The sequence below is a fragment of the Medicago truncatula genome, chromosome 1 (assembly GCF_003473485.1).
Source record: "Medicago truncatula cultivar Jemalong A17 chromosome 1, MtrunA17r5.0-ANR, whole genome shotgun sequence".
NCBI lineage: Eukaryota > Viridiplantae > Streptophyta > Magnoliopsida > Fabales > Fabaceae > Medicago > Medicago truncatula.
In genome coordinates, this window is record NC_053042.1 from 9,656,087 (window position 1) to 9,669,052 (window position 12,966).

The 12,966-nt window shown below is 34.8% G+C and overlaps 1 protein-coding gene across 1 annotated transcript; it reads right to left on the reverse strand.

Annotated features, from left to right (window-relative positions):
• Positions 1-2,734: 2,734 nt before the first annotated feature.
• Positions 2,735-11,809, reverse strand: LOC25482365 (polypyrimidine tract-binding protein homolog 2). The gene is made up of 11 exons (XM_013610915.3): positions 11,661-11,809; positions 9,956-10,199; positions 9,651-9,860; positions 6,099-6,161; positions 5,941-6,014; positions 5,472-5,567; positions 5,207-5,264; positions 4,936-5,040; positions 4,753-4,834; positions 3,638-3,750; positions 2,735-3,291 (listed from the first exon to the last, which is right to left on the reverse strand). The coding sequence occupies exons 2-11, from the start codon at positions 10,139-10,141 to the stop codon at positions 2,986-2,988; spliced, it is 1,293 nt and encodes a 430-aa protein (XP_013466369.1). The 5' UTR covers positions 10,142-10,199; positions 11,661-11,809; the 3' UTR covers positions 2,735-2,985.
• Between the last annotated feature and the right edge of the window lie 1,157 nt (positions 11,810-12,966).

Genomic DNA, 12,966 nt, shown 5'->3' on the forward strand with positions numbered 1-12,966 from the left:
TTGGACAACAGAAAGTGCATGTGTATGTTTATAATGATTTGCCAGAAAATGTAGACTTAACCCTTCATTGTCAATCTAAAGATGATGATCTTGGATCTCATATTCTTCATCATGGTGATAACTTTAATTGGAGTTTTGGATATGGCTTTTTTAAACAAACACTATTTCATTGTTCCTTTCAATGGAATAATGAGTTACATTCGTTTAATATAGTTGAATCAGGTAGAGATGAATGTTTTGATTGCCTTTGGTATATACGAGAATCAGGACCATGTCTTGTTGAAGGAGGTTCCCCTGATAGTTGTATTCCTTGGAAAAAGTAATGCACTATTACTAAAAATATATATTTGAATAAATTATGTATTTGAGGTATTAATAATCAATGTATTCTCTATCTTTTTGTTTGCATGAAACCCTAATTTCAATCTTAAATCTTAATTCTCTATTTTATTTGGCTGGGATGAGTTTGTGTAGAGAAACCAATTCTCTTCATTTCTTTCACAGCTTCATTATCACTTTTACACAACTCTTCACGAAAGTTTATGAATTTAAGGGAGAGTAATCTACAAAGTCGTAATAAAAAAAATGTGAATTTGAAAATTACAACTTTAACATATGAAAAAAAAAAAATAGTTTTAACAACAAGCTCTTTTATTTGCATGTCGGTTATGTGTAAAGAACAATGAAAAGATAGCAAGAAGGGATAAGGAAGAAGTCAGATTGAAAAGATAAGGAGAGAGCAAAGAATATGTGCATGGAGCTTGAGAAAAAATATCATAACTTAAAAGAAAATAATAGAAGAGAAACAGAAAGAGTACAAGGACAATATTGGTTGCGTTTGGATTGTATTATTTTTTAGCTTAAAATAATATCTTAGGCAAATAAATGTACACTAATAAAAATTGTATCTTCATAAACTGCCTCGACAAACTTTCAAGTAATATATTAAATCTTATTTATTTGATTTTCACTTTGGTCCCCTAACTATAAAGTGTTTCAATTTGATCCCATAAATCTTTTGTCGTTTACTATTTTGATCATTTCCGTTAATTTTTTAATGTCTAACATTTCTGATATGATTTCAATCATTCGATTGCAGGTTCATCATATACAATGGTGAACCATCACCACATAATTTTTGTATAAATAAGATGTAAGAAGCAGAGGTAAGCCATCGTATTCAAGTTGGGTGGTTGAAATGGAGAAGAGTCTCGGGTGTTTTGTGCGATAAGAAAGTACCACTTAAGTTGAAAGGAAAGTTCTATCGGACAATAGTCAGACTGACGTTGTTGTATGGTACGGAGTGTTGGGCGGTTAAGAATCAACATGAGAATCAAGTAAGTGTAGCAGAGATGAGGATGTTGCGTTGGATGAGTGGTAAGACTAGACATGATAGGATTAGGAATGACACCATTAGAGAGAGAGTGGGGGTAGCACCTATAGTAGAAAAGTTAGTAGAAAATAGGCTTAGATGGGTTGGGCATGTAGAGAGAAGACCCGTAGATGCCGTGGTAAGAAGAGTAGATCAAATGGAGGAGAGTCAAGTTAAAAGAGGTAGAGGAAGACCTAGGAAACCTATTAGAGAAACCATTAGAAATGATTTAGAGGTCAATGAGTTAGATTTAAATTTGGTGTATGATAGAACACTATAGCGTCATTTGATCCATGTAGCCGACCCCACTTAATGGGATAAGGCTTGGTTGTTGTTGTTGCTATATTTGTATTTGTATAAGCTCAAAAATAACTAAATTCAAATAGACCTTATGCTATGTGTTGTTTGCATGAAGTATCCGATGAAATAAAGGTGGTAACCGGTAAGACTAAAGTAAAAAACGATTTGCTGCTTCATCAAATAATGATCCCCGTAGTAGTTTATGAAAACATTTTATGCAAAACTCAACACTTATAACATGCTTTCATATGATAACCCTTGATGAATAAAAGCTGAATTTATTTTAGGGTTAAATATGTTTTTGCTCCCTATAAATATGTTAACTTTTCGTTTTAGTTCCTCTAAAATTTTCCTTCAACTTTTAGTCCCTATAAAATTTTCAATTACTATTTTTGGTCCTTATTTTTAATTTAATTTTTTCTTTTAATAAAATTGTACAGAAATGTGTAAAATATTCTAAAAAAAATTCTTAAAAATAATTAGAATTTTTTAACAAAACACAAATTAAATATGAATTTTTAACCGTAAACAATATAAAAAATTCATGTTTTGTTAAAAAATTCTAAATTTTTTTTGAAGTGATTCTTATAATATTTTGAATTTTTATGAAAAATTTTATTAAAAAATATGAATTCTAGATATGAGTTTACTTTAAAAGAGGGACCAAAAGTGAAGATTGAAAATTTTATAGGGACTAGAAGGAAAATTTTAGAGAGACTAAAACGAAAAGTTGACATATTTATAAGGACTAAAAACATATTTAACCCTTTATTTTAATTGGGATCAACAGTAATATATTTTTAGACCATCTGTAGATAGCTACAGCTCTAACTCTATTATTTTCTAATAATTTTAAATTTCTTGGCCAACAGTATCTCAAGCATCTCAAGCGTTGTAAATATTAGGCATCTTCCCTCGTGGAAAAACTATATCGAGTGCCGGACCAATTATTTGTGTGATACGCCCCAGAATTTTTTTTTCATTGCCATACAATTGTGTTGTTTCTTCTGGGATTAACAGTTACGCTTGTATTGAAAGTTAAAAACACACAAGCTAGTACACTTTTTTGTCAAGCTAAAAGAAATCATGAAGACATAAATAAATAAAAGACACTAGAGTAGTGTTTTCAGATGCTACCATCCAACTAAAAGTTCTTAAAAAAATTGATTACATCCAAAAAATTCAAAATTTAATTTGGTGGAAAGTGGAAACAAACAGATTCAGAATCACAAATCATAATTTTTATGATAGTCCTCATTTCTGCCGAGTGATTTGTTCGCCAATTTTGACTTAGTTTAAATGAAAGAGCGAGGCTATTGAATGTGACCGGGATACTGCATCATTCCAGGGCCATTTTGTGGTGGCATTGTACCAGGTGGCATGTAAGGATTATTATGCATCCGTTGTTGCATTGTGTGCGGTGGAGCTGTTCCCCATCCAGGCTGATTTTGAGGTATAAAATTCTGGTTGTTATTTGGAGCGTACTGAGCGGTATTGTACTGTTGAGCAGGAGGACCAGTCATGGGAGCTTGTTGTTGCCCCGAAACTAAGGGCTGAACGTTCATAACTGGTGGTGGTGCAGTTGGCATGGTATAGTCTCTGCTTCTGTCATTATTGACCTGTAATAACACAAAATCGGAGTCTGAGACAACTGAAACTCCATACTACACATAACAGGAGTATATATTTTTTCATGTGATCAACAACTACTAATGGATCATATTCTTTGAAAGATTATATCACAGTATCAAAGTAAATTGATGGGGCACTACAGTATTATCTTATACTATACTAGTGGAAGATACATTTTGAGGTATGAAATACTGTATTTTCAATTAGTATTTTCTATCTTTGAAAGATTGCATTTTCTATTGCACTATAGTATACCCATTCTTTTAGCCATTATAATAGTCTCATGCTAAAAAGACATAAATACCTATTCTATGGACAGTGTAGTCTGGTTACCTTTATACTCAGATCAGTATGACGTGAATAGGAGAGGTGAAGCTTGCAAAATCCCCCATCATAAATGCAGTGTCCTTCCAATGCTTCCTTCGCCACAATGGCTGTTTGAACATCTGTAGTCCATAGAATTTAAGATCTCAACAATATCATTAACTGTAATTATAAAATAATAAAACAATTAAATGTTTCTAAGTACCAACCAATCCAAAATCATCATTGCTCAGACTCACATACACTGTTTCAAAGACAGCCAATGCGAAGCAGGCGGCAACTACAGCCCCAACCCAGAAAATGTTGAATAAATCACTTCAGATTTTCTATTTTTTTAACAAATTATTAATTTTTGCTAGTCCCAAACCATGAAATTTATAGATCTACAGTTTTCATATTAAAACATACCAAAACAAGCATACACTTCTGAAGAAATTTTTTAGAAGAAAATTTACCTAAAAGCATCTCTCTTTAGAGATTTCAATCTAAAACAAAACATCTCCGTGAAGTACCACTTTTTTTTTCCATTTAGAGATTTCAATCTAAAAAAAAAAATCATCTCCGTGAAGTAATAATGGAGAGCTATGAGAGTGGAGGGCTTTGGGGGGGCGGGGGGGTGTTAGTTTTCTTCATAATACAAAATCCCCCTAATTTGGGGGAACTAAAAAATTGTAGTGGAGTAGTTTGGAGGGTTTTGGGTAAGTTTTTCAGATCCAATCTATGTTGTTATAATACTTTCAAAGTTAAAAATACATTGATTAAGTATTAATTTATCATTCTCTACAAAACGACTTTCTCAAAAAATTTGAAAGATTTCTCTATTTTTTTCTCTAATCTCATCCCTCCAAAACCCTCCCCTCCCTTCCCCTCCAAACTCCCAAACAAAGCCTTAGTTTTAAGGTCAAATGGATAGAAACTACCAAGACACACATCATAAGTGCCTGATTTTCACAAAACCAAGAAAAATAGGCACATTTGAATACTATAACCAAATTAACAATTTAAACCCTAAGCAACATGGGGGATATTGACAGTGACAAGCACACTAGTATGGAAAAATTAATCAACAATAGAAACACAATATATCGGAACAAAGATGAATGAAGGTATTAAAAGAATCTAACCTGGATATTGAACCAGAGCCTGTAAACCACCATTCTTATCGAACATTGCAATCTTTTGGATGGGTCCAAAAGAAGAGAAAACCTGACACAAATAGCAAAGAAAAAGCAGTACAGTATCAGCTAAACTGTGATGTCAATCAATCATTTCAAAAATAGACAACTGCTAACTGCAGCTCAAAGTACCATATGCAAGACATCCAAGGTTACAGCATATTGCATGTTCTCAATCGATGCAAGAAGAACATTACTCTCGGCCTCCAGTCTCTTCCCATCCAAACCCATCACGGACTGCAAAAATTATTATAAAACGGCGCTAGTTGGTAAGGAAGTCAACATACATGGCAGCCCAAAAGTGTAAGGGTTGGTACCCATCGCCAATGTGAATCAAGTGCATATATATCAAGTTAAAATAAGCAATTGAGAAGGCTTCATTTTGCATATTCAAGAAGGTTACCTGTCCACTTCCCTCCATAGCTGATTGAGCAACAGGAAGGTATGGATTAGTGTAGTCTCTGAAACAAACAGAAAAAAGGGATACATAAACTAGAAAAAGATATGGTTACTCAGCCGTGAAAATAAAAGGGCTGAAACATTGTATGAAGGGTGCGATGTAGAGCCAATGCCCATGACAATGAAGCAACTACAAATCACCAGGGGAAAGATAAATTGTAGAACATAGGTTTCATGTATGCCTTAGATGCCAATGAAATATGTAATACCTGCTTCTGTGACTTTGAAACTTGACACTTAAGTCTGAGTGTCCAGAATATGTGATCTTAAGGGTGCATGGTCCCACATGCCCTGCGAGCAGGTAGCTGATACAGAGGGAGAAAAAAAAAAGTAAAGATCAATCATCATAAACAAACAACAATTGAGCAACAATAATGCTTAATGTATAAAGGCTATCATGCCAATGAAGATGCAAGTAACTACTAAATTATAGTCAAACTACACAAATTTTCTACTCGTGATTGGTTCAGTTGGAATGATGTAGCTAACCATATTTCACACATTCAATGATTCAAACAATTACAACAAACGCAAATATAGTGTATAAACTCCAGAAGTCAATAAACATTACTATTTAAAACAGTCAAACAGTTAACCAAGAAATGCACCACATTAACAACCATACATTCAACACAGTTGAACTAAATACCATGCCAAAAAAATTAATACAACTGTCACCTAGGTATGCTTCTTCCATCCAAAGCATCCTTTGCAGAAGTGGCAGTTTCTTGATCTGAGAATTGTACCAGTGCCTAAACAGTTGTATTTAGAATAAGTTTGTGCCCATAGCACTGAAAATAAAACCAAAATATATGAAGGGTAACTAATCATGAAACCTGGAATCCAGCTGTTTTCTCAAAAGTAGTAATCTTATGCACAAATCCGAAGGCTGAAAAAACCTGCATAGAGCAATAAACTCAGGATCTCAAAATTAACAAATATAGAATCAAGAATTAACTCTAGAATTAACATATCTAATGACCTAATATTAACAAAAACCTGCGTAAGATAAGATCGTTAACAAATCTAGAAGTTCAAAATAAGTAAAACAGCTCCCCATTTACATAAATTAACAAACATCATTGTGCATAGAAGAAAGAAAAAACTAATGAACAGCCATGCTTGGAAAAAACTATCACTATGCATCTGCTAGAGGTCATGAGGATGGTTGGAAAAAACTATCACTATGCATCTGTTAGAGGCCATGAGGATGGTTTTACTGCAGAATCTACCAGTGCTGTTGGCAGGCCAAAATTATGGAGAGTCAACTCTAGGGAAAAGAAAATGGGAGTAAGGTAATGAGTAAGTGAAGGGAGAGCTGACAGTAAAATAGTCTGAGGGGATGAAACAATAAAAAAGAGGGGATGCAGAGAGGAGTATCTACTGTAAGCGAGGAAAGTGGACCTACCCAAGTTTGATGGCATGGACCCAGACAGATTGATTATCATAACTGAAGTTTATTTTTTGAACTACATAACACCTTTGAGGAAGTGATACTAAAAATAACCAAGCATAACATGGAAGGACCCAAGGCACTGTTTTTTTTAAGCTTCCTTGTCGTAAGTTTGGTCCAATGGATTTTATTGCAAAATCAAGCAATTGATACAAATCATTCTCGGCACATCATTATAATGATTTGCAGCAAAATTCATCTTTAAGATCAAGAGTTGACTATCGCATGGTGTCTTGTTGCATTGGAAGAATCATTTGGTCATACCAACCACTTCTTTATGTCCATTTATAATTGTTGGAATATCATTCTTCTCATTCTAGAGGCCACTCTAGTTATTTATGCACATATAGAGACATTGCTGGAAATTGATATTGGTTTATCCAATCATGTGATGTTTGTTAAAGGTAGAAATACACAGTCACAACTGCTACAGGAGTACTAAAGCCTCTTTGGATTCCAACCCAGATTTGGGAGGATATTTCTATTGCTTTTATCACAGGCCTTCCCAATCCAAGGGCCGTGAAGCATACATGTGTTTGTCGATAGCTTGTCTAAGTATGCCAACCATATGCAGCAATGATAGTAGCTGGACTTTCTGACAAGGAGATTAGACTACATGGAGTCCTCACACTATAAGTAGTGATCTTGACACCCTGTACTTGAGCAATTTTTAGAAGGAGCTTTTCATATTTCAAGGAACTCATTTGAAAACAAGCCTTCCGGTGTTTTGCATTCAAACATTTAAAAATTTGGGCATAAGACCAAAGTTGAGAGTGGATCAAGAATGAGTGGATCGGGATGAAGCTCTTAATCAGCTCAAGCAAAACTTGATCAAGATAAATGCAAATAATTTTTTTGCAGGTTAACAGTTTTTACGACTCTTCTAAGATAGGTTGAATGGGTGTTTTACAAGCTTTAGACCTTACAGACGGCAGTCTTTGCATATCTGAGTTAATCAAAAGCTGGCTGCTCATTACAATGGTTCATCTCAGAATCTAGAATGATATAGACCGGTGCCCTATAAATTAAAATTACCCCCAGATTCAAGGGTTCGTCCAGTTTTCCAAGTCTCCCCGCTGAACAAGCTAATTGGTGATTATTCCCCTCAAGGCTACTTTAACTATGGAATTGGGGGTAGTGTTGGCAGATTCAGTCGTGTCTTGGCTAGTCGGGAGATAATCAGGGGTGGTTCTCCTATTAGGCAGTAGTTTGTTATGTGGAAAGGAGATTTTAATCATGATACTACTTGGGAGTATGAATCTGGCAAGGATAATTTTCAGAATTCAGCTCCGGGACAATGGTTCTACATTAGAATCTACTACTGTTGTCGTGACAGATCATTGTAGACCCCACAACAACAACAACAACAATCAATCAATCAATCAATCCTTTTCCCACTAAGTAAGGTCAGCTACATGGATCAAATTACGCCATAACGTTCTATCATAAACCATATCTGGATCAAACTCATTAAACTCTAAATATTTCCTAATAGTTTCTCTTGTAGTTTTTCTAGGTCTTCCTCTACCTCTTATGATCTGACTCTCCTCCATCTGATCTACTCTTTGTACTATAACATCTGCAGGTCATCTATTTATATGCCCGAACCACCTAAGCCTATTTTCTACCATCTTTTCTACTATAGGTGTTACTCCAACTCTCTCTCTAATGATGTCATTCCTAATCATATCCCGTCTAGTCTTACCACTCATCCAACACAACATCCTCATCTCTGCTACGCTTACTTGATTATTGTGTTGGTTCTCAACCGCACAACACTTTGTATCATACCACATCGCTGGTCTGACTGCGGTCTGATAGAATTTTCATTTCAACTGAAGCGGTACTTTCTTATCACATAAAACACTTGAGGCTCTTATCCATTTAAACCACCCAAGGCGGGTCCCAAGCTCGGGTAAAAGGAGAGGGTTGTGTTAGGCCTCGACAGCCAACGTAAAACTTTGTCGGATCTCTATGACACAGATCATGGTAGACCCTACTCTTGGAAAAAGAAAATGGAGAATAGGGTAATGAGTAATTGAAGCATGAGCTTGGAGTAAGTTGGTCAGAGGGAATGAAAGTAAAAAGGAGGGGACGCAGAGAAAGAAAGCACAGAGTTTGTTATGTAGTTTTGGACTGAGAAAATTCTCATTGAGGAGCCATCAGCTCTGGTTTAACTTAATACAGTTTCACTTTTCTGTTATGATCCTATAGTATCACTGTTACTAATATTACTGTTTTGCTGTTTGGGGAATCCATGTTTGAGCAAATCAATGTATCTCTTGAAATGCTAATAGAATACTTCTCTTGTACATATTTAGCTGAATGATGAATTAGACTATTGTAAGCACAGATTGTGGCTTATTGAAACATGAAGAAACTAGTCCATCCAAACAATTGTTCAACAACACTGCTAGCATTTACTGCAGAAAATTTGGGGCATGCCCCAGGGGGATATGGATGATTCTATTTTGAAAATGGTTTTCTTAAAAGAATAACAACTTCAAACATAAAACTAAAATAATTATTATGTTAAAGATTTCAAAGGTAGTGAGTAGTGTTAATCATTTTGTCACTTATATTCAAACAAATGCTCTGTGAGGAAAACTGCTTACTAATTCACTTTGCAGTTGCACAGATGAAAAAAATAATGGTAAAACCCTAAACTACAAAAATGTAGGAGCTGAGGGAGAGAGTAGGGAAGAGAGAGGCAGTTCTAAGGAAAGGAGAAAGGAAACAAACACACACAAGCTCTTTCTCCAAAAGCACTAAGCTGCCATCGAAGATATTGCCTTGATATGGGCCTGCCGATTATTTACATACATGTCAAAAAATTTCATAGCCTGACAAAGCAAAAACCTAATCACAAAACTAAAAGAACAGCATCAACATGACATTTTTAGCATATATAGCATAGACATACAGAACTGCTTACCAAGTGCAAAACGTCTATGCTCACAAGGCGTGCATCTTCACCCTCTATTGTTACCAACAGTACATTTCCAGCAACATCTGCAGCGGTTTTATTATTCACTATTTCTTGTCTATTGGAATACTGCAGATACACAGTTTTCCCCCGCACTTGAGCAGGCTCAGATGATGAGGCATAATATGATATCATCGCAATGGCTTGATTTATATCTGCCTGCAGGTAACGATATATGATTTATAATTAAAATCAGCAGCTTCATTCGAAAGGAAAAACACAATAGAGGAAGAAAAATAACATATTCTACTTACAAATTCAATAAAAGCTTGATTTCGATTTGCTCCAACATTGCACTTTGTGTTCACAACTTTACCAAATGGCTTTCCAAGTTCAATCAGCTCCTCTTCTATACACTCCCATGGCAAGTTTCTCAAGTGAAGCACCTTTGATGGTGGCTGCGTGTAACGAAACTGTGGTTGAGTAGACACTGATGACATTTCAGACTATAACCTTAAACCTGTTGAATGGAACCACAAATATATGCAGTCCCTTGGACTACAATATCCAATTCAGAATCAGGTAACCCATCATAGAAGTAAACTCATGTACTACGTAAAAATATCTGTATCTAGTTAATTTTGAAAAGTGAATGAATTTAGGCAGCATGCTTTATGAAGGTTCAGACTTTCTGCCCCACCAGCATCCTATCTAAATTAATTGTATCAAAAGCTAGCAAGATGAATTGCCAAAATCCCCAATCTCCAACAACAACCAACCTGCCTTCTCTCTAGGTGGGGTAAACTATACGAATCAAACGACGTTATACTGTTCTATCATAAATCATAATGATAGCCAAACCATTTTCCTCTAGACATTTAGACTCCATCGAATCTCAACAGCAAAAGAATCATAATTTAAGGAATAATTCAGATTCCACCAAATCACAACAGCAAAAGAAAAGTTAATTTAATGATAAACTTGCAGAGAATTTCAAACTGCAATGGAATGTTTTCACATAGAGTCCTAGTTATGTCATTTTACAGCATAAGATTTCTCCTTTAGCATTTAACATCTCACGTCAGGGATAGATGTGGTAAAATTCATTTGCACATAAGTACATAGAAGGTGCTAAGGGCATAGATGCAAGAAGTCATACAAGTGCTGCCAGTAGTCGTAATCCTTTGAGTAATCCCATTTTAAACATACAATAATAAAAGCAACAAAACCATGGACTAACAATGTGAAACTTAGTGGAGAGAAGACTAGTAGATTGTGTAGTAAGAAGAGAAGATCAGATAGAGGGTAGTCAAATTGCAAGAGGCAGAGGAAGACCTAGTATCGTTTGATTGATCCATGTGGCCGACCCTACTTAATGGGATAAAACTGTTATTTTAACAAACGGAAACTAATCACGACAAAAAGGAAAATATCCTAGTGTTTCAAAACAAGCTAAAAATCAACTCCACTTCCGAAAAATCAGTTTGGATTCGGTACCCATGGTTTGAATTGGAACAAGTTCCACAACTAGCACATGCCAAAGTCATCATTAGAATGCGCGAATCAAACAAACTAGGTAATCCTCGCCTTAAGGTTCCCTCCCAACCCAATTTATCACTTGGGCCTATTTGGATTGACTTATCTGAGCTTATCTACTAACTTAAGCACTTGTGAGACTATTTGGGACATGGGAGAGTTTATGGAAATAGCTTATGACATGTGATAATCTGTTTTCAACTTATTTTCATAAGTTCTTCAGGATAGCTGAAAAGCTTATGAAAAAATAACTTATACATAAGCACTTAATTAATAATCTTGTATAGCATAAGTGCTTAATTAAGCTGTTTATCCAATTAAAAAGACATATACAGATTCCATAATGCGCTAATTATAAAAAAAAAATCAAAAAAATCATATTAAAGAACGATGAAATAAAACGCTATAGTTTAAGCCAATGAATATATAGAAATTGAAACACGTATCAGATTACTACTAGGACAGTGATGTGATATGAATTACCTGAGGGAGAAAGGGATTGTGAAATTTGAGAAATTGTGGAAATTAGGGTTCTAAATTCCAAACGCAGCTGAAGAAGAAGCTAAAGATGAGTCTCCTCGATGCGTGTGATGTGGTTCATTCTTACGTACGTACTATCCAAAAACAAACGTAATCACTACTATTTTTATTTTTATTTATTTTTCCATAAAATATGATTATGTTATTTTTTTTCGCATAAAATATCTTCTCTTTGTACCAAAAAATGAAGAGTTTGGTGTGTTATATTTTTTTTTTTTTAAATTGCTTAATAGACCACTTGTAATGCTTGTATGCCCCTCAAATATCAAAAATTGTCCATATCGAATCCTAACTCCCGATCGTTGTTAGTTTGGGAGTTTAGCAACGAATCACTTGAGGGACGAGGGATAAGTATTGATTCATGATCGGGAGTTGCGATCTAATACGTCTTGAGATACAGAACTACGGAATGCAGAATACATAACTTCTGCTTTACACATTCAACACTCAAACACTTTTAACTAACACATTCAACACTCAAATACAGAACTTTTGTTTTACGCATTAACTCAAACACTCAAATACATTCAATACGAACTATTTATTGATAAAATTCATAAATATAATGACATGGAAACGTCAATATATTAAACATGTTCAATGTCGTGGTATTAAAATGCCAATATACTCCAGACCAAAAAATAAAATAAAATGCCAATATACAAAATTATGACATGAAGACACCAATGTCACAGGAAAACATCAAGATGCGTAAAAATAAAAACAACAAAAAAAAAAATATTGAGTCCCCCCGTTTGCAAGTCTTGAGTAAGTCATCCTCCTACACCTCACTTGATATTGGATAACGGACTCTGTTTCTTGGACAATTTAATGTAAAGTATCATATAAACGAGTGTATTATGTACTACCTTCCATCTCATTCAACGCCATAGTTCTAACCATCCGACATATCTCCAAAGTATCCAAAGTTTCACTAGCATTCTCACACTCTATCAAAACCTTCATATTTACCGGCATAGACGGGTCTCCGTCTACAAATAAGGTCATATATGGTGACTTGTGATCCTTGCTAGGAATGAACTAGAATACACATGGTTTGTCCTCAATATAGTTGAATGCTCCATAGATCAAGCTTAAAAAAAAAAAAAAAAAACATTACTAACACATGTTAAATTACAAACATCTTAAATATTACAAATCAAATAATGACCTCCAACTAGAGTGATCAAGAGTTAGGCCCCGAATTGTTGGATGTTGTGAATTAAGTGAGTTATTTTTGGGATTTCTA

Bases quoted from the DNA above. Each gene is read 5' to 3' on its own strand.
- LOC25482365 (XM_013610915.3), bottom strand. From the start codon at position 10,141: ATGTCATCAGTGTCTACTCAACCACAGTTTCGTTACACGCAGCCACCA. The intron at 4,835-4,935 runs GTACTTTGAGCT...TATTTGTGTCAG, and splicing joins CCTTGGATGTCTTGCATATG to GTTTTCTCTTCTTTTGGACC. The intron at 3,751-4,752 runs GTTAGATTCTTT...TATGGACTACAG, and splicing joins GGCTCTGGTTCAATATCCAG to ATGTTCAAACAGCCATTGTG.